The sequence below is a fragment of the Grampus griseus genome (assembly GCF_964374135.1).
Source record: "Grampus griseus genome assembly, chromosome: 16".
NCBI classification, from domain to species: Eukaryota; Metazoa; Chordata; class Mammalia; order Artiodactyla; family Delphinidae; genus Grampus; species Grampus griseus.
Window position 1 is genome coordinate 61,249,848 of NC_139010.1, and position 20,368 is coordinate 61,270,215.

The 20,368-nt window shown below is 39.6% G+C and overlaps 2 protein-coding genes across 3 annotated transcripts; one reads left to right on the plus strand and one right to left on the minus strand.

The window, feature by feature from the left end:
• Positions 1–886: 886 nt before the first annotated feature.
• On the plus strand, positions 887–14,964 carry TAF5 (TATA-box binding protein associated factor 5; the record flags this gene model as incomplete). 2 transcript variants are annotated; one of them, XM_082674060.1, is made up of 11 exons in its annotated part: positions 887–1,445; positions 3,352–3,589; positions 6,823–7,138; positions 7,913–8,076; positions 8,184–8,319; positions 9,034–9,154; positions 9,905–10,034; positions 11,733–11,897; positions 12,651–12,828; positions 13,455–13,632; positions 13,959–14,964. In XM_082674060.1, 11 exons carry the CDS (start codon positions 887–889, stop codon positions 14,174–14,176), a joined length of 2,403 nt encoding a protein of 800 aa, XP_082530186.1. In that variant the 3' UTR covers positions 14,177–14,964. The 2 variants fall into 2 exon arrangements, with proteins under 2 accessions (XP_082530186.1, XP_082530187.1); XM_082674061.1 differs by lacking the exon at positions 11,733–11,897.
• Positions 14,965–15,000: 36 nt separating this feature from the next.
• On the minus strand, positions 15,001–20,313 carry ATP5MK (ATP synthase membrane subunit k). Its single transcript, XM_082674063.1, has 4 exons — positions 20,163–20,313; positions 16,645–16,740; positions 16,468–16,560; positions 15,001–15,104 (listed from the first exon to the last, which is right to left on the minus strand). The coding sequence occupies exons 2-3, from the start codon at positions 16,729–16,731 to the stop codon at positions 16,471–16,473; spliced, it is 177 nt and encodes a 58-aa protein (XP_082530189.1). The 5' UTR covers positions 16,732–16,740; positions 20,163–20,313; the 3' UTR covers positions 15,001–15,104; positions 16,468–16,470.
• Between the last annotated feature and the right edge of the window lie 55 nt (positions 20,314–20,368).

Sequence of the window (20,368 nt, forward strand, 5' to 3'; positions counted from 1 at the left end):
GTAACTTGCTCCAGGTTATTCAGCTAGTAAGCAGGGTCAAAGGAAGCCAGTAAGACCTCAAAACCAACAACCCGAATAACTGCTAGATTTTCCCCGTGTCCTAGGCTCACTTTTCTTGTCTGCACCTATCTCACAGCGTTGTGAGATTCAAACGAGATAAAATATGCAGCAGGTTTTTAAACCTATGAAGCGTATTGCAAAATGGCACATACTATTTTAAAATATACAATTAAAATACAGTCTGTTTGTAATAATGGGTAACATAGCACGATTACAGAACATATACATTTCACAATCACAAAATTCAGGTCCTTAAAAACTTTTTATTGAAATATAACATACATGCTGTAAAGTTCACAAAACGTAAGCGTGCAGCTCAATTAATTTTTACAAAGCATAAATTGAAAAAAAACAAGTAACCGTCACCCAGATCAAAACATAAAACTTTACCAGTATCTCAGAAGCCTCCCTGTGGTAAATAGTATATGCTTTTAAATTAAAGACCTGGATTCGAATCTTGATCTGGCATTTTGTCTTTAGGTCTTGGTTGAGTCATCTGTAACGTGAAGATAATAGTACCTTAAAAAACTGTTGAATTAAAGGTCACAAAATGTAAAATGTCTATCGCAGTGCCTGAATATATCTGGTCTATAATAAACGTAATTATTATCGGGCAAAAGCACAAGGCAGTCGCCAACTCTCACTTCCTGTCTTTTTGTCACTCACTTTTGAAAGTTGCTCTTGCTCCTATTCCTTTTTCTTCTCCTTTCTCGCCCCTCCTACTGCCGTAAATGGCCCTCCAGAGCTGTCGTAAAATGTTCCTCCCCGCCCTCCATGTGGCGAAAACGCAATCACGCTTGACGGCGCAAGGTGGCTCAGCCGCAAGATGGCGGCGCTGGCGGAGGAGCAGACGGAGGTGGCGGTCAAGTTAGAGCCTGAGGGACCGCCGACGCTGCTACCTCCGCAGACGGGGGACAGCGCTGGCGAGGGTGGCGGCGGCACAACCAACAACGGCCCCAACGGCGGCGGTGGGAACGTTGCGGCGTCGTCGTCGGCCGGCGGGGATGGTGGGACCCCCAAACCCTCGGTGGCTGTCTCCGCCGTTGCCCCGGCGGGGGCGGCCCCGGTGCCCGCCGTTGCTCCGGAGGCCGGCGCTCCCCACGACCGACAGACTCTGCTGGCCGTGCTGCAGTTTCTACGGCAGAGCAACCTCCGCGAGGCCGAAGAGGCGCTGCGCCGTGAGGCCCGGCTGCTGGAGGAGGCAGTGGCGGGCTCCGGAGCCCCGGGAGAGGCGGACGGCGCCGGCGCTGAGACGGCTAGCGCGCTTCTTAGTCGGGTCACCGCCTCGGCCCCCGGCCCTGCGGCCCCCGACCCTCCGGTCAGCGGTGCTTCGGGGTCCGCCGCCGTCTCGGGCTTAGCGACAGGTCCTGCGGCTCCGGGGAAAGGTGAGCCGCGGGGTCCCGGGGAGGCAGGGCCGGCACGAAGGGGAGCGAGCCGGGAAGGCAGAGGCTGGCAGGCCTGCACCTCTGCGGGCTTGTTTTGAATTTCCTGGGCCCGCCTCTAGGGCCACATGCCCGCCCCTTTCCCTGGTGCGCCGGCTGCGCAGTCAAACCCTCTTCCGAGCTGTCAGTTCCAGCGAGAGGCTGTGGAGAGCTGTTGAGCTGAGGGATGTATGGGGACGGTGGGCGCGAAGAGGCAGGGACTTCAGGCTTTTGGTCCCTTTCCTCTCATTTGGGCTCTTGAGCCTTGGGCAGGGATACATTAACACTAGCAATATTTGTACAGTTTTGTACTAACGTACTTTTACTATAAATACTTTATTATGTATCTTACTTTCCTCAGTTCCACTGTGAGGTAGACAGTACCTCTATTTTAGAGATGAGAAAACAGACTGAGAAAGGCCAAGGGACTTGCTTTGGATACACAGCCAGGGAATGATGAATATAGTGTAGCCAGTCTTTCTCAAAATATAGGCTAAGTAACATTGGTTTTAAATCTTTTAGAGGAATGCAGATTCTTGGGCATCACTTCAGACTTAGTGAATCAGACCCTGTGCAGGTGGAGTCCGGGAATCTGCGTTTTAAAATAAATGCTTCCAAGGGGTACTGATGTAGGGCAAAGTTTGAGAATCATTCACTTAGGAACAGGCGTTGGGCAGACCTGAGTTCAGTTTCTGTCTCTATTGCTTTTACTTGTGTGATGCTGATTGTTATTCTTCCTAAGCTTGAGAGTTTTTTTTCCCTCTCTATTAAATGGGTTATTGTGAGATTTACATATAATATATGTAAAATATCTGGCACTGATAAGTTTATGCTTAGGTATCCATCCCTGACACCTGAGGCTTCCCCCCTCCCCTTTTGTATTTATGAGACCTAACTTTGCAGCGTTGCCAGAAGTGAAGTATGAATATGTAGCATTGTAACCCATAAGTGGAAATGTATGCAAATGTGATTGAGAGGAATCTTTTGAATGCTGAATTTTGTGAATGAACTATAAGATGGATGAATTATGTTGTTGGTTGTTTTGCTGTAATCTCTCATCTCTTCAGAAACTTGACCTAGTTTTTAGATTGTAACTCAGAAACCAGTAGGGAGGAAAAGAGGCCATCAGAGTAAACTTCTAAAGAACTTCTCTAAAATTTGTGCAGTAAAAAGCATAACAGTACTATAATTGCAACTTAAAAATTTCCAACAAACTCTGATTCGATTGACAGATGTATCATTGTTTGGGATAGAAATATTACAAATAAATACTCATGCTTTTTGCCTTGAAATAATGGTTATGGAAATTGTTTTAAGCATATAAAATAGATTTGCCTTTTGGAAATATAAATAAGGCAAGTCCTTCCCACCATTAACATGCTTATATTTTATAGGGAGTGATAGATGTACATCTATGAAGGTAACAGGATAGGATGTGTTGCTGGACAGTTACAAAATATTTAGGTAGTTCAGAGAGCTGGAAATGTTACTCCAGGGCATAGCTTGGTGGTGGTGGGTGCCATTTGCACTGAGCCTTGAGAGAAGATTAAGATAATTGTTTGATTTGCACATACCGTGTTTTATAAAATTTGTCTTTAAAATAAGGTACCTCTAGGAAAAATACTGAATCTTTCTGTTATTGATTTGAAAATTTTATTTTAAGATATGGACAAACCGAAGGAATTTTGGATGGGTGACTGAAACAAAGTGAATCCCATTAAAAGATTATGTGATTGAGTTGGGGAAGAGCGTTTGAGAGAAGGACAAACATCTGAGAAACAATTCACCTCTGGACCTTAGCAAAACAGCCTTAGTCTCTTGGTGCATGTCAGGTCACTTTCCTGAAAGTTATTTTTCATTTTTTAAACAGTTGGAAGTGTAGCTGTGGAAGACCAGCCGGATGTCAGTGCCGTGCTATCAGCCTACAACCAACAAGGAGACCCCACAATGTATGAAGAATACTATAGTGGACTGAAACACTTCATTGAATGTTCCTTGGACTGCCATCGGGCAGAGTTATCCCAACTCTTTTATCCCCTGTTTGTACACATGTATTTGGAACTAGTCTACAATCAACATGAGAATGAAGCAAAATCATTCTTTGAGAAGTATGTGAATTTATGTATATATATAATATGTATATATAGCTATATATATATAATGAATACACGCATCTGTAACTACACAAATGTAAGACTGCAACTCAAAAAGTACTTTATGAAGGAGAGGTACCTGGTGCTATGAGAACCTAAAATGAGGGATTTGATCTAGTTGCAGAAGTCAGGGAAGGCTCCCAGAGGAAGTGATGCTTGAGGTAGGATCTGAAGATTGAACAGGAGTTAACCAGGGGAAGAGAAGAGGGAGAAGCATGTGTGCAGGAGAAGCTCTGTGGCAGGAAGGATCATGGTAGGTACAGAGATGAAAGGCAAGTGTGGCTGGAGCAGAGTGTGAGGGTGGGGTGTGGTACAACAGGAAGCTGGCCGGTTGATTAGGGGCTGGAGCAGGCGGTTCTTGGGCCATATTGAGGGTCTTTGTTTATCCTCAGAGCAGTAGGAGGTTGTATTGGATGGGATTAGATTTGGCTGAGATTCACCGAAAAGTCAAAACAAGAGTGGCATAAATAAAAGTTTATTTTTTCTTTTATCCTAAGAGCAATATGAAGCTGTGTTAGGATTAGATTAGACTGAGAGTGACTGGACCCCAAACAGTAGAGACTTGAATACGATAAAAGTTTATTTCTCTCTCTCATGAATGTAGGCAGTCTAGGACTGGTATGGAGTCCTTGATTATCAAGGACCCAGGCTCTGTTGATTTTGTAGCTCTGACATCCTTGTCATGCATTTTCCACCTGTGGTACAAGGTGATTCTCTGGCTCTAAGAAATCATATCAGTGTTACAGTCAGCAGGGAGGGCACACATCCTTCCTGGAAGTGACATATATTTCTCCCTTTTTTATGTCATTAGTCAGTGGCCAAGGGAGGTAGGAAATATGGTCTTTACCTAGGTGTCTATGTGACAGCTAGTATTCAGGTGTTTTATTGTGGAGGAAGAAGGAAAAAAATGGATATTTGGGGACAGTGAGACATCTTTGCCAGAGAAGTCATTGAAGGACCATGTTATTATTAGATTTACATTTTGAAAGGACCTTTATGCAGTGGGGAGAACAGATGGTGGGGGACAGTGATTATAGATTGACCATTTTGGGGGTTATTGTACTGGTTCTCAACTGAAGGTAATATTATGCCTCCTTCCTCTGGGCTGTTTGAAACTGGAGGTGATTTTGGTTGTCGTAATGACTAGGCTGGAGGATCAGGTGTCTTAGGGATTCCAAAAGTTCCAATACGTGCAGGTAGTCCCACTTAGCAACAAATTGTTTTGCCCCAGATACTAGTCGCAACCCTGTTGAGAAACACTGGACTAGGGTGTGATAGCGTTGGTGAAGGGAAGTAGACATATTCCTGAGGCACTTGGTGAGTGATTGGATATGGAGGTGTAAGGGAGATGAAAGTATAATTGATAATCCCTAGGTTTCTGGCTCCCCTGGCTGGATAGGGGTGCTCTTCACTGAGGTAGAAAACCCTAGAAGAGGACTGGTTTTGTCAGGTTGTAGAATAATCTTGAGTTCAGATTTGTTTATGCCTTTGACTTATTTAAGAGATGTCAAGTTGATAGATGGAGGATATATAAGGCTCTGAGCTTAGAGGAGAGGTAGGGACTGGAGCCATAAATTGGAGTGTGTGCAATATTGATGGATAGGGATGAGACTGTCTAGGAAGGAGCATGAAATAAGTCAATGGGAGGGCTAGGCCTGGACCTCAAGGAACTCCAGCATTTGGTGTAGAAGAGAAATAAAAGGAGTAGAAGAGATGACCAAGTAGAAGAGATATAAAAGGAGAGGCCAGAGAAGTAGGAAGAAAACCAGGAGAGTGTTAAGTTATAGAAGCCAAAGAAAAGGAGTGTTTAAGGAGGCAGTGCTTAACAGTTTAAATGAGAGCTCTTTGGTACAAGCAATAGACCCAGAAGCTAGAACTTGTCAGGTAACACAGGTAGTGGTAATAGAGGAACAATAGAACTCAGGACTCCTGGCTTCTGTGTCATTATATTCATTCATTATTCTACAGTGCCTAATAGAAAGTATATAAGGCAAATGTTCTGTAGCTCAGTGTTTCTGAAAGAAAAGATTATGGCTGATGGTGACAGAATTTCTAAGCTAATTTTTCTTACAGTACTGTCATCAAAAAACCTTCTCTTCCAGTCTCATGGTGTAGCCATCTCCTCACATAGGAAGCTGGAATATCATAGGGGACTGACTTTCTGTGTCCTTGTCATGGACAGTCTCAGCCCTTGCCAGGACCCATGCTCAGATGAACTTATTGGTGGCGACTAATACAACACCAAGAGGCTGAGATTTCTAATTTCATTCAAATCTTAGACAGAAACTCTTAATTCATGTCTTGATGAGTCATAATAGTGTAGCACAGGTAACAGTTTAGGAATCTATTGGCTATGTGTCAGAGCTACAGTCCTAATATCTTATGTTTAATTTGTTTTCTAAATGTTTTTGCATTGCTTGCTGCTCTTTGTGAGTGTCAATATATGATCTTTACATTTTATTTTATTAGGATAATTAAGATTTGTAGAAACAAAAGTACATTTAAATTTAGTAATTGTCACCAAGGCTGAAAGCTTTATTTAATTGCCTTTGGTAATGGTGAGTAAATGGGAGTGCTCACTGTTTGATATCAACACGTTTGTTCTTTAGTCATGTTATTAAAGTACGGATATTTAATCTTTATATCTGGTATTAAGAATATGCGAAATCACTAAAAATGATGGGTTTTGTGAGAATGTCATGTGTTGATTATTGTTGAGAGGCTGGGTGATAGGTACACTGAATTCCTTATAATAGTTTCTACTTTTGTATGTGTTTGAAATTTCCCATAATAAAAAGTTTTAAAAAGTGAGTTTTGAGAGAACATAAAATTTAGTAGAGCAAAGTTTCTAACATTTTCAAATGTCTACCAATGGTGGCATTCAAATGAGACTGTCTGCCAATGGTGGATAGCTTATCTTTCATTCATTTATGGTATTTATTTCAAATTCTCTTAAAATGTTTATGATGCGTTTATTTCATTAGAGAATTAAATTGGTCATTTTTAGGATGAATTCAGAACTGAATTGTAATCATTTTGAAATGCGTTACTTCTTATCCTACAGCTTAGTCCACGATTATTCAGACTACTACGTTGAAAATATTCTGGGATGTTTATAAATATATGGGGGAGAGGCAGATCCCTTAACGATTACATTGAAAAATGACTTTTTAAAATCACTGAAACAGGTTCCATGGAGATCAGGAATGTTATTACCAGGATGACCTACGAGTATTATCTAGTCTTACCAAAAAGGAACACATGAAAGGGAATGAGACCATGTTGGATTTTCGAACAAGTAAATTTGTTCTGCGTATTTCCCGAGACTCGTACCAACTCTTGAAGAGGCATCTTCAGGAGAAACAGAACAATCAGATATGGAACATAGTTCAGGAGCACCTCTACATTGACATCTTTGATGGGATGCCGCGTAGTAAGCAACAGATAGATGCGATGGTGGGAAGTTTGGCAGGAGAGGCTAAACGAGAGGCAAACAAATCAAAGGTATGGGAATAAACCTAAGAACTATATAATGCAGATTATGAAAAATTGTAGCATTTCCATCTACATAATTTACACATTTTTCTTATAGCTAGTTTGGGAATAATATTACACTGTATACTAAGTTTCATGTTCTAAGGATGATGTATATATTAGTGAGAATTTGGGAATGGATGCACTTAACAGAACCCTGACTACTTTGGCAGAAACAAGTAAGAGTTTTTTCTCACATAAAATGAATTAAAGCAGAAGGCCCTCCTAGGCTGGTGTGAGGGCTCCACAATGCCATCAAGGACCCTGGCTCCTTCTACTTTCTGCTCTGCCATCTTCAGAATGTGGCTTTCTTCATTGTGCTCACAGGTGGCTATTGCAGCGCCAGCTTTGCATCTGTATTCCAGGAAGGCAGAAGGGGGAGGATGAAAGACATACCTGCTGAATCTCTCCCTTTTTATCAGGAAAACAGTATTTTTTTCTAAAACACTACCCAGTATATCTGTGTGTACATCTATTGGCCAGAATGATATTATATGGCCATTGTATGGCTTCAAGGGAGCCCGGCAACAGAAATGATTTTATCTGAGCATACTGCTGCTCCAACAAAATCAGGGTTCTGTTAGTAAGGAAGAAGGGGAGATTGGCTATTGGGTAGACAAGTACAGAATCTGCTTCAGGATATACATGACCCTGTTGTAATTGTGATTCCTCCTATCAAGATATGAAAAGGATGTATTAATGAACAAAAAAGTAATTTAAAAAATTGGCTCCTTTGACTTGTAGGTATTTTTTGGTTTATTAAAAGAGCCAGAAATTGAGGTGCCTTTGGATGATGAGGATGAAGAAGGAGAAAATGAAGAAGGAAAACCTAAAAAGAAGAAGCCTAAAAAAGATAGTATCGGATCCAAAAGCAAAAAACAAGATCCCAATGCTCCACCTCAAAACAGGTGAGGAAAAAAACCTCAGGAACATGTGTGGAAGTTTAAGACAATGTTATAGATGGTTCAAGTTATTTAATATTCAGAGTAATTTCCAGTCTGTTTTTCTTTCACAGAATCCCTCTTCCTGAGTTGAAAGATTCAGATAAATTGGATAAGATAATGAATATGAAAGAAACCACCAAACGAGTACGCCTTGGGCCAGATTGTTTACCCTCAATTTGTTTCTATACATTCCTCAATGCTTACCAGGTTGGTAAAATGATTTGGCACTTTCTGGGAGAAAATTAGGAGTCATGAAAAACAGTGATTACCATTAAAAGTAACTTAGATGTCTTAACTAAAATGAAGATTTCTTCTTTAAACTCTTGATATAAATATGGCTTAAAGACAGCAGTTAGGAAAGGAGAATTGGACATTGCTCAGAATAGATAGAAGGCAATGTTTAAAAGACCTTTAGCGACTTGTAGGTACCAGAATCTTGCTTGTATGTGTCCTTCATTTCACTGATCAGAATTCTGCTAGCCTTTGAAAAAGGAGGAAGCTATGTGGTTCATCTCTCTTGAACTTAAGTACTTATGTAAACTTAATATTTTTTATTAAGAATTCTTCATATCTTTATGTCTGTAAGCCTCTATAGACATAAGGCTTTATAATAGGCTGCTGAGGATATATTTAGTAAAGTACAAAAATGATTAACATTTGCTTTATATGATGTACTCCAAATTCAGAGGGCAAAAAGGGGTAAATGACATGTTTTCAAAGTAAGTGCTTTTGAACAGTTGATTTCAAAGGAGAATGAAATCTCAAATGATCTTTTATATGAGAAAAATAGCTATCATTATATATTCTCTAAGATGTGATTATAATTTTTTCCCTAAAACAGTATCATTTAGTGTGTGTGTGTGTGTGTGTGTGTGTGTGTGTGTGTATATTATATATACATATATATTTTTTAATTGGCAGGGCCTCACTGCAGTGGATGTCACTGATGATTCTAGTTTGATTGCTGGAGGTTTTGCAGATTCAACTGTCAGAGTGTGGTCTGTGACACCCAAAAAGCTTCGTAGTGTCAAACAAGCAGCAGGTAACTGACATGACCTGTCAGGATATAAGCTCATTGTTAGTTTACACCAATCTTGATTCCAAGAAATATACAGAAGACATTGTGATCTTAGCAGAATTTCACTTGATTTTACTTTAAGTCAAAACGGCTAATAACATTGCCAACAGTGAAAAGTGCATTGGAGTGGCAATCAGGAGACTGGGGTGCTAGTCTGGTTTAATTTCACTGGTCCTCAGTTTTCTTATCTGTAGAATGAGGGCATTAGGCTAGAAAACTCCCTAAGGTTAAAAATCTAACAGTTTATGATTGTTTGCTTGTGAATTAAAAAAAAAAACCTTTAAATAGTGGGAGAGTACTTTCTGTTTTAGCCATAAAAATGGCTAAAATGAACTAAGACCAGGGTTACATTTTAAAGAAAGTTTCTTGCTAACTGTATTGTTAAACAAGATAATACATTTTCAATAATTTATTTTAATATTTCTGTAGTTTCCTTTTGTGAAACATGGTGATATAATGGATAAATTTGAGTTTCAGCCCTAGTTCCAACACTAAATAGCTGTGTGCACTCTGGCATATTATTAACTGTTCTGAACCTCACTTTCTTCTCTTATACACTGGGATGATAGCACCTAATTTAGAGGCATTAGCACAGTGGTTGGTATGTAGGAGGAACAGTTCAAATGTTAGTTCTTCTCCTGAACTGTGATGTAATTGCCTTAAAATGTTTTAATGAATGTACTTAAAAAAATTAACATTTCTGGACCATTTTAGATCTTAGCCTCATAGATAAAGAATCTGATGATGTCTTAGAAAGAATCATGGATGAGAAAACAGCAAGTGAGTTGAAGATTTTGTATGGTCACAGTGGGCCCGTCTATGGAGCCAGCTTCAGTCCAGATAGGTAAAATACAAACAAAAAAATTAAATACTGCTGTATTACATTGAGATTATATGAAAGTTAACTACTGGGAACATTATGAGAATGTTGGGGAAAATTCCTTTAGAAAAATCTTGTGGTTGCCTATCATTCATTATCTTTTTTTATTTATTATTTTTTTTGTGGTACGCGGGTCTCTCACTGTTGTGGCCTCTCCCATTGCGGAGCACAGGCTCCGGACGCGCAGGCTCAGTGGCCATGGCTCACGGGCCCAGCTGCTCCGCGGCATGTGGGATCTTCCCAGACCAGGGCACGAACCCGTGTCCCCTGCATCGGCAGGCAGACTCTCAACCACTGCACCACCAGGGAAGCCCCATTATCTTTTATTATTACTATTTTTTTGTAGAGAACTATTTCATTATCCTTTAAAAATTTTTTTAAATTCATTTTTATTGGAGTATAGTTGCTTTACATTGTTGTGTTAGTTTCTGCTGTACAGCAAAGTGAATCAGCTATATGTATACATGTATCCCCTTTTTTGGATTTCCTTCCTATTTAGGTCACCACAGAGCACTGAGTAGAGTTCCCTGTGCTATACAGTAGGTTCTCGTTAGTTATCTATTTTATACATAGTAGTGCGTTATCTTTTAGCATCTTGCCCTCTGCTGATTTATCTTGGGGTACTAGTGTATAATACCCAAATTTACAGAATCAGGATACATAGCTTCAGTGTTTGCTGGTTATAAAAATCAACTTTAGTTTTGTGTAACTCCAGTAGGGGTTGAATTGCTTCTTTGGGTTCTTTCTTTGGGTTTTGTGGCTACTGCTGTCTTCTGTCATCTCCAAATTCACAACAGATTACTGATATTAAAGGCATATTACCTATCAATTGAAGATTTATCTTTGTATAATCAAAAGAACTAAGAGAATACTGAAAAGGGAATTTGAAAGCCACAAATATGTGTTTGCCTATTTTTCATGATCTCTAACATTCTGTAGAAATGCAGGGAGGGTATTTTGTTATCATAATACCATCTGTATCTTATTTTATAGATAATAGCTTTCAAACCATCAAGATTTTTATCCTTATGAAACTTTGAGAATGAGGATTTTTGTTATTTTATAGGATTTAGCCAGATGGTACATTTTTACTTGAGGGAAACTTCTGATTTCATTGAAAACCGTAGTACTTTCTGAGTAGTTCAGCTTTTCTGTTCATTCCTGAAGAAGGCAGAGTATTATTCTCGCGTCTATAGTGTTTTTTGTTTTGGCTTTTTTTTTTTTTGGTCCAAAAGATGTTTACTTTTAAATTCTTACACAACTTTTACAGGATATGAAAATAGCATCTCCATTTTAAAGTAAAAAATTAAGTTTTAAGTGACATATCGCATTTCTTAGAAGCCTTTCTCAGGTGACCTTATTTGATCATACTTTTTGTCATTACCTCTTCGGTATTTTTTTTTTCGAAGAACTGTGATTTTCCTCTTAATAGATGTTTTTAAAATAATCTAGCCTCATTCAGTAGGTGCTCGGTAGATGTAGAGTGTCACAGCTAACATTAGTACTTTCAACTCTTGTTATCTACTGTGAATTTCATGTATAAATTAAAAGTGAGATGTAGCATGTCAGTTAGCTATGTTTAATATATACAAATGTACAGAGAAACTGGACAGGTAACTAAGTTATTCTAGGAATCGAATGTACTACCTTCTCTTCTCTCAGGAACTACCTGCTTTCCTCTTCAGAAGATGGAACTGTTAGATTGTGGAGTCTTCAAACATTTACCTGCTTGGTGGGATATAAAGGACACAACTATCCAGTGTGGGACACACAGTTTTCTCCATATGGATATTATTTTGTGTCAGGGGGCCACGACCGAGTAGCTCGGTAAGAACATTATGAGCTTAGGACTGGGCCTATTCAAGGAACAGAATGGTTTCTTGTTGGGAATTAGAAACTCCAGCCAAACTCATTTTTGCTTGTTATTCAGGATCACATTTTGAGAACGTCAGCATTTGTAGGTCCTTATTTGAAAACGAATTTGGGACAGGAATATTACTATGTCTGCAATTACGTCTATACCAAGAGTCCATGCCCTCCCCTTCCCCAACCGGATGCTAAACCTTGTCTTTTAGAACCACTGTGAGCACGTTTATTTCCCTGTCATCTCCTTAGAAGTTGAGGATGAGGTGTCTTGGGTTAGAAACTAATTATGTGGTGGCCAAAACTAGGGAAAAATACTCTTCTATAAGTTAGACTAGGAGTTGGAGTGGGGGGTGTACATACAGAGAACTAAAGGATTATAGAATTAAAAATTTTTTGTACCGTGTCAATTAGTTTTTCTTAAGAATGTTTAGGGAGTTCCCTGGCAGTCCAGTGGTTAGGACTCTGCGCTTTCACTGCCGAGGGCACGAGTTCAATCCCTGGTCAGGGAACTAAGATCCCGCAAGCCGCACTGCGGCCAAAAAAAAAAAAAAAAAAAAGAATGTTAGGCTCAGTCATTCCATCTGCTTTCCCTCAGGTAACTAGTGAGTGGGACCCATTTGGAGCTAACAGTTCACATGGTTGTTTCTATATTGATTTTGGCATTTCACAGTTAACTAATTACCTTCTTTTGTTTTCAATAATTTTTTTTAAAAGGCTCTGGGCTACAGATCACTATCAGCCTTTAAGGATATTTGCTGGCCATCTTGCTGATGTGAATTGTACCAGATTCCATCCCAATTCTAATTATGTTGCTACGGGCTCTGCAGACAGAACTGTGCGGCTCTGGGATGTCCTGAATGGGAACTGTGTAAGGATCTTCACTGGACACAAGGTATTTTATACCTTCATTATTCCAGCGCACAAGGTTCTTTTGAGATAAAAATAGTTTAAAAATTAACCAGATGGATGGACCTAGAGTCTGTCATACAGAGTGAAGTAAGTCTGAAAGAGAAAAACAAATACCATATGCTAACACATATATGGAATCTAAAAAAAAATGATTCTGATGAACCTAGGGGCAGGACAGGAATAAAGATGCAGACGTAGGGAATGGACTTGAGGACATGGGGAGGGGGAAGGGTAAGCTGGGATAGAGTGAGAGAGTAGCATTGACATATATACACTACCAAATGCAAAACAGGGAGTGGGAAGCAGCTGCACAGCACAGGGAGATCAGCTCGGTGCTTTGTGACCACTTAGAGCGGTGGGAGGGAGGCGCAAGAGGGAGGGGATATGGGGATATATGTATACATATAGCTGATTCACTTTGTTATACAGCAGAAACTAACAACATTGTAAAGCAATTATACTCCAATAAAGATGTTAAAAAAAAACTAACCAGTGACACATTTTAAAGATACTATTCGCACCACTAAACTTTATAATTCTAACTTTTGTCTTATTTTCTTAGGTATTTTTAACCCTATTTTTGATTCTTTCCATGGACTTCTTTTCTAGGGACCAATTCATTCCTTGACATTTTCTCCCAATGGGAGATTCCTGGCTACAGGAGCAACAGATGGCAGAGTACTCCTTTGGGATATTGGACATGGTTTGATGGTTGGAGAATTAAAAGGCCACAGTGATACAGTCTGTTCACTTAGATTTAGTAGAGATGGTGAAATTTTGGCATCAGGTAAATGACTAGATATGGCTTTGTGGTAAAGGGTCAATGGTATATTTAAAGGAAGCACTGAATGACCATTGCAAAATTAAGTCCTGCTGTTTTCTAAGTTTTGCTTCTCCTTAGCCACGATTCCAGATTGTTATCCTATATGTATGTTGACTTCTCAGGTTAAAACTACTGCTTGAAGTGCTTCTTTAGAGGGAATAATAGTTATTAATCAAGTTCAGATTTTTTTCACCAGAAATAAAAAGTAAATGCATAAAGCATACTTGACAGAATCTCAGAATCTAAATAAGGCAGATGCTACTAAATGGTTTCCTTTGATTTCCCCTTAGGTTCAATGGATAATACAGTACGGTTATGGGATGCTATCAAAGCATTTGAAGATTTAGAGACTGATGACTTTACTACAGCCACTGGGCATATAAATTTACCTGAGAATTCACAGGAGTTATTGTTGGGAACATATATGACCAAATCAACACCAGTTGTACACCTCCATTTTACTAGAAGAAACTTGGTTCTAGCTGCAGGAGCTTATAGTCCGCAATAAACCATCGGTATTAAAGACCTTTGGAAGCTACTGTTTGAAAAAGGGAGACTAAAAGCAAATACCTCAGTGATTAATATTTAAGCTACAAAGAATGTTTTGTCTATATGGATCTGGAAGTATGCTGCTTGGAAAATCTGAACAGGATAGTTCCACATTTCTATAGCAACCACATTTAACTAATTTCCGTTAGTTGAATAAGAGGTATTATGTTCATGGAGGGGACATTTATGGTGCTTTGGATTTTGTGGAAACTATGCATCGCCTGTTCAAATGCTATTTTAATTTATTATGTTTAGAAAAAAATCAGTTGATTTCAGTAATTCATCCTGCTTCAAGGTTCAAATTGAGTAATATAATACCATCCTGAATTTTAGCTGAAGAATTCTATGAGCATGTATGTTCCTGCTGTAAAAATGTAGTTACTGTATGGCACTCAAGTACTATGTTAAATGATCCACTAGCATTTTTGCTTGGCTCATGATTAGTGGAATGTATGTTAACTGGGTAGGGTGAACTACAATTACTTTTTGAGAAATAGATGAAGTACAACCATCCATTGACATCTGAATTTATACCGGTTGGATTGAGTGCACGCAAACACTATAAACCAGGTGAAGAAATTAACTTCCATGTTCTACTTCAGCTAAAATGGCTACATACAACCTAGTACACTTGAAGTCAGACATTTCAATTGCTTACCTCCAGTACTGAGCCTTGCTTTGGGAAACTAAAAGATTTAGACCAAGTCACTGCCAGTTTTTTGCCTTTGTTGCATTTTGTACAGTTTTTATATTTTTGATATCTTGTAAATAAAGACAACCAGCTTTTCCAGGTTCATAATTTATTGTACAAATTGGGTATCACATGATGAGCTGACATTAGCTTCTTCAGGCATGGGAACTTAACAGATGACGTACAGTTGAGAATCCTATAAACAAAACAAAAATTGTTTAGACACCAATGTGTTCAACTCTACTTTTAAGACATTCAGTAATTACTAGTACAAGACTATCCGTGAACCCCCTGAAATTGAATGCAAATTCATTAGGTTCTCAAAGGAGTCAGTAACCCCCCAAAATTTAGGTGTCTCTCAGCTTAATACAATTTAACACTCCCCCTTTAACAAAAGAGCTGCCAATAATTCAGTATGATGCTAAATGTATACCATTAGAAAAGCCTAGTACATAGAGTAACATCTTTTTTCATAAAGTAGTATTTTAAACAGTAGAAAACAAGGAGGGTGGTATTATCCCCATTGTAAAAACAAAGTTAGGAGGAACCTAACATGAAAAATTGGGCAAAAAACTACCTGTTTGTCAGGAACAAGCCATGGACCACTGCATTCTGGGATATGCAGTCAGTCCCTTAAGGTCAATAGTTTTGTGACTGGAAAAGTTTTTAAGAGGAGAGGAAAAAATTTTCTGTCATGGAGGGCTACATTAGATAAAGATCTGGGTTTTGGGTTTTCTGCACCTCATCTACCACCAACACAACAAATATTTACTCAAGCAAGGGCAAATGGGGGTTGGGTGGCACTATAAGAAGAAAATGAAGTCTAGGGGGATTTAAGGAAAAGACAGAATGGCTTACATAAAAATTGAAACTAGCAAAAACCAAGATATATTTGCAACTGATTTAAAAGGCTGGTTAATAACTATTAAGAGAGCTTATACAAGAGAGAGAAGGTCTTCACAAAGATAAAGTCCCAAATGTTAAATGAGAAGAACACAGAGAATGTTAAGAAAAATACAAGTGGTAAACAAATGGAAAAAACATACAACTTTATCAAAAAGAAATTATTTTTACTCCTCAAATTAACAAAAATCAGAAACTGATGTTATTCAACACTGCCTGGGGAAGAAAGCTAGGCGCCCCACAACCCTCTGGGAAAGCGCTTCACCTTAAGAAAACAATCACAGATACAAACACTTCATGCTCAAAGGCATTCATTGTAATGTTATTTATATTAAGAAAAAATTCTAGTAGGAGACATTTCCTCTGTGAAATAAATCATATACCCATGAGCACTCATGCATTCAAATTATAGAGAACATGCATGTTATAAGATAAAATTACAGATATGGATCATAGCCACTGGAAACCAAACAAATATATTAAAAAAGAGCTAAACTGAAATGTTAACGAAAATTGTCAGGGTAATGGGGACATGGACAATATTTTTCTTTTTTCTTGATTGTAATAAATTTTGAACAATATACTTGTATAGTGGGGGGGGACCCCTAAGATCAAAATGGCAAAGTTATATAAAGTTTTAAATGTTAATTTCTTACCATTTATGTTGCTTTCACAGCTGGAGTTTTTTTAGACCTTAACTTAAAGTATAAAACTATCAAAGCAATACCTCCATATGTGGCCAGTACACACTGAAAAAGAAAGGAAAAAGTAAACAAGAGTTGTTGTCACATCTTATTCTAAAACAACTGCTTAAAGGTATCATTAATACTTACATTCATTCTCCCTGTGAGAGTGTAAGAGTTGAAATATTTTTTGATACCAGTGAATTGGTACTGGGCATCAGTTTCTGGACCTGCCATGATTTCAATCTTTTAAAAAAAGAAAGAAAGCAACAAATTGGTTTGGATGCAATTTAAAAGAAAAAAAATTTTTAATTAAAAAATCCAAAAAAATTCATTGCATATAAATGTTGTAAATTTTATGTATGCCTCACCCAACAAAGCAGCAGCAAAACGGTGGAAAAAACCTTGCTGATAAGAGAAACGTTTGGAAGGAGGACTTTATCTTGGTTGTTATCACAGAACACTCCAGAATATATATCAAATCACTCAGCACAGGAAGAGAACACAGTAGTCTTTAAGTCCATCCTCTGACTCAATATTGGTTGATGTTTTCATTCCTGGCTCTATCTATACCACAGTACACTGTACCTGGAATTAATCAGTTTTAAGACTGGCTGAAAGCTGGAGCTTGTGATACTTTTCAAAGTTCCTCAGAGGGGTAACCACCAACTAAACAGCTCACCTTGCAACCCCTCTTTTTACAGTTTTTCTTATAAATTTAGGACCTCCATGGGAAGGGGGAGAAGGGATCATTTACTAAATGGAGTTGATACATACTAACTATTGGTGTGTGTGTGGGGGGAGCTGAAATCCTTACTCCTTACACCAAAACAGATCAAAAGATTTAAATGTAAAAGTGAAGCCAAGATATCCTGAAGAAAACATGGGCAAATATTTTAATCATCTTAGGGAAGGGAAAATATAAAGGTGGCCAAACGCAAAACGGTAAAACATACATCACCTAATGATCAAAGATGTAAAATGAGACCAATATTTAGCCATCAGACTACAAAGATAAATTTATGATAATTAGCAGTAGTAGTGGGAATGTGGGAAAATAAGGATTCTCTCTGTTGCCTGGAGGGAGTGTAAACTGGTACAACCTTCCTAATATGCAATTCTTCTGCAACAGCTATCAAATTAAAAACTTAGCATACCCTTTTACCTAGCTGGTTCATTTGTTTGCCAGAAATTTATCCTTATAGAAATATTACAAAGTAGAAACGTATAGTATGGTTCAAGGATGGTAAATGAAGTACAGTTTATGAGAATAAATAAGAACTAGAAGTCCGTCTACAGAAGACTAATAAGTGATGGTTTTCACTGAAGGAAACAGAATGCATGGAGATCTTTATATATAGACATGGAATGATGTCCCCATGCACGCAGATCTTTATGTACTGACATGGAAACATGTCCCAATGTCATGTTAAATATTTAAAAAATCCTATTTCTGGACATTATAGAGCACATCAATGGTTCTCAAAGTCTGGTCCCCACACTGTCACTATTCATGGCAACTTGTTAGAAATGCAAATTCTCAGGCCTATTTAATCAGAAGGACCTGAGTCCCAACAATCTGTTTTAATATGCCCTCTAAGTGATTCTGATGTATGTTAAAAGTTTGAAAAACACTGCAGTAACAGAAACAAAACGAGATGCTTATTAGTAATTATATTGGGAAAAAACCCTGAAAGAATATATAGCAAACTTTAAAACGGGGTTACAGCTATAGAACCTATGTATTTCACAAAGGCGTGTATTTCTTTTATAATAAAAAATAGTAAAGGCACATTCAAAGGTCACCAGAACAACACTCGAAAATTCGTCTGTATGACCGCCTATCTACCACGACCGACGCCACGCCGAGTCGATTGGCAATATAAACGAGCCGGTCGAGGTCCGGTCGAGATTGGTAGGCAGTGGCAGTGACTCAGTTGGCTCTTGATGAAATGGAAGCGGGAGAGACCTGCGAGGAAGTTGTTGCTATGGAAACTGGCACTCTCCAGTTTACCATTCAAAGGCCTTCAGAGGCATTCACGTGCATAGAATTGGCAATGAAACTTTGGACAAATGACCTTAATTTTGAAAACTGTTTCAAGAAAGTTCTTGTAGCAATGAAGGATTCCAAACTTCCCTGGGCCACCTTAGGGGCCTTGGCCAGTTCAGGCCAAGTAGGAAAATCTCCATTAAAAGAAATCTTTGATATAGCTTTCATATTAATTGTTTTATTTTAGTAAACTTATTAAACACATGCTTTCCCATTCATCTTCAGAACAGATTTTTGGATACTCACAGTATCAAGTAGGTTTCTCGGAGAAACCCTACAGAAAACAAGGGCTTAACTTTGTCCAATTATTAACTGATAATTCCCACTACCTTGTGTTTAACAAACATTTTCAGAAGGTGAAATGGTGTCCAACTGAAACAATATTAAGGTGCTTTAAACTTCTCTCCACACAATATGGAAGGAAGGCTGATGTTTCCAATATTACACAGAGGACTAATTCTGACTGCAGGGAAAGGCACAGTACAGGAACTGCAATTTAGTCTAGGTTGTAAAGAAAGACTCTTAAAAAACGCTGAGATGGAGGGGAAACAGATAAACTGGAGCAAAGCCTGCAAGCACTTGGGTCTGCTTCCTCAGCAAACTGCAGGTTACTTTTGGGCAAACATCAGGAATCCTTGTGTTAGATGGTACTTTGTGGAATAAATGAACTGAAACTTGCTTTCCTTCTGAGTCATACTTCAGTTTAGAAAGACATTAATGAAAAATACCTAGACTAAACTGTACTAATTGCTAAACTGTAGCCTATGGCAAAGTCTAAGCGACGGGGTCTTCGCTTGTTTCTAATTAAGCGGCGAACTGCTATTAAATATAATTAATCTTTCCACGCCTCTCTTCACCTGTAAAATAGGCACTTCAGAAACTACCCTCGCTACTTTTTTTCTCGGTACCGCTGTTGTGTCGGACCGGACACCTACCTGGATTGGTGAGATGACGCGGTAAAGGAGGCAAAGACGAGGGAGAGCCGCTCACGTACCAGAAGCAGCCTCTTGCACTTAAAGGAGTTTACAGCTCTCTGTTCTGCCTACCTCCTAGGAAAGGCCTTCCCCACTGATCGAACAGATTGAAATCTAACCCGCTTATCGCGGGCTCGGCGAAGCGCAGAAGGCGGGCTACACTCACTCGCGCTTGACAAAGGCTGCAGCGCAGCTAAAGGAGGCCTGGCTGGACAGCTTCCTAAGCACAGCTCAGTGCAAACAAACTGCTTTGGGCATACAGTGGGAAAGAGGTTAACATGACCAGAGAGGGTCAGAAGCCCGAGTTCTCATCCAATATTACGTCACTGGGTGACCTTGGGACACTCCCTTCGCTGCGGGCCTCATTTCTCTCCACTGGAAAATGCATTCTAAGGGCCTTTATAAACTGGGGGAAGGGGGCCTTTACCTCGCACCAAAGCTTCCCAGCCACCGTCCGAACCCTCACGCCCGGCCCTCATTTTCTCTAATTTCTTTTCCATTCACCATCACTCTCCCCGCCCCCCACGTCCCCCACCCAAAGCGAAGACCTCGCGATGTGCCCGGACCAGGAAACGGTCGGATTCTAGGCCAGCCCCACAAAGCGGAGCCGCGAGGTCCGAGCCCGGGTTCCCCTCCACACCCACCTTCCAAAACGCACAGACCCCGCTGCAGGTGTCCTTCAGCTGACGAAGCTGCTCCTCTGCCCCACCGGAAGAAGCCGCCTCCCCCGCAAACGTTCAACGGGCCTTACGGATTCGGCCCTCTGTGCCGACTGCCTACGGCTCTAAGTCCCGCCCTTCCGCTTCCTGTCTCTAAATCTCTCCCCCCCACCCCACCCCGCCCTATAGGA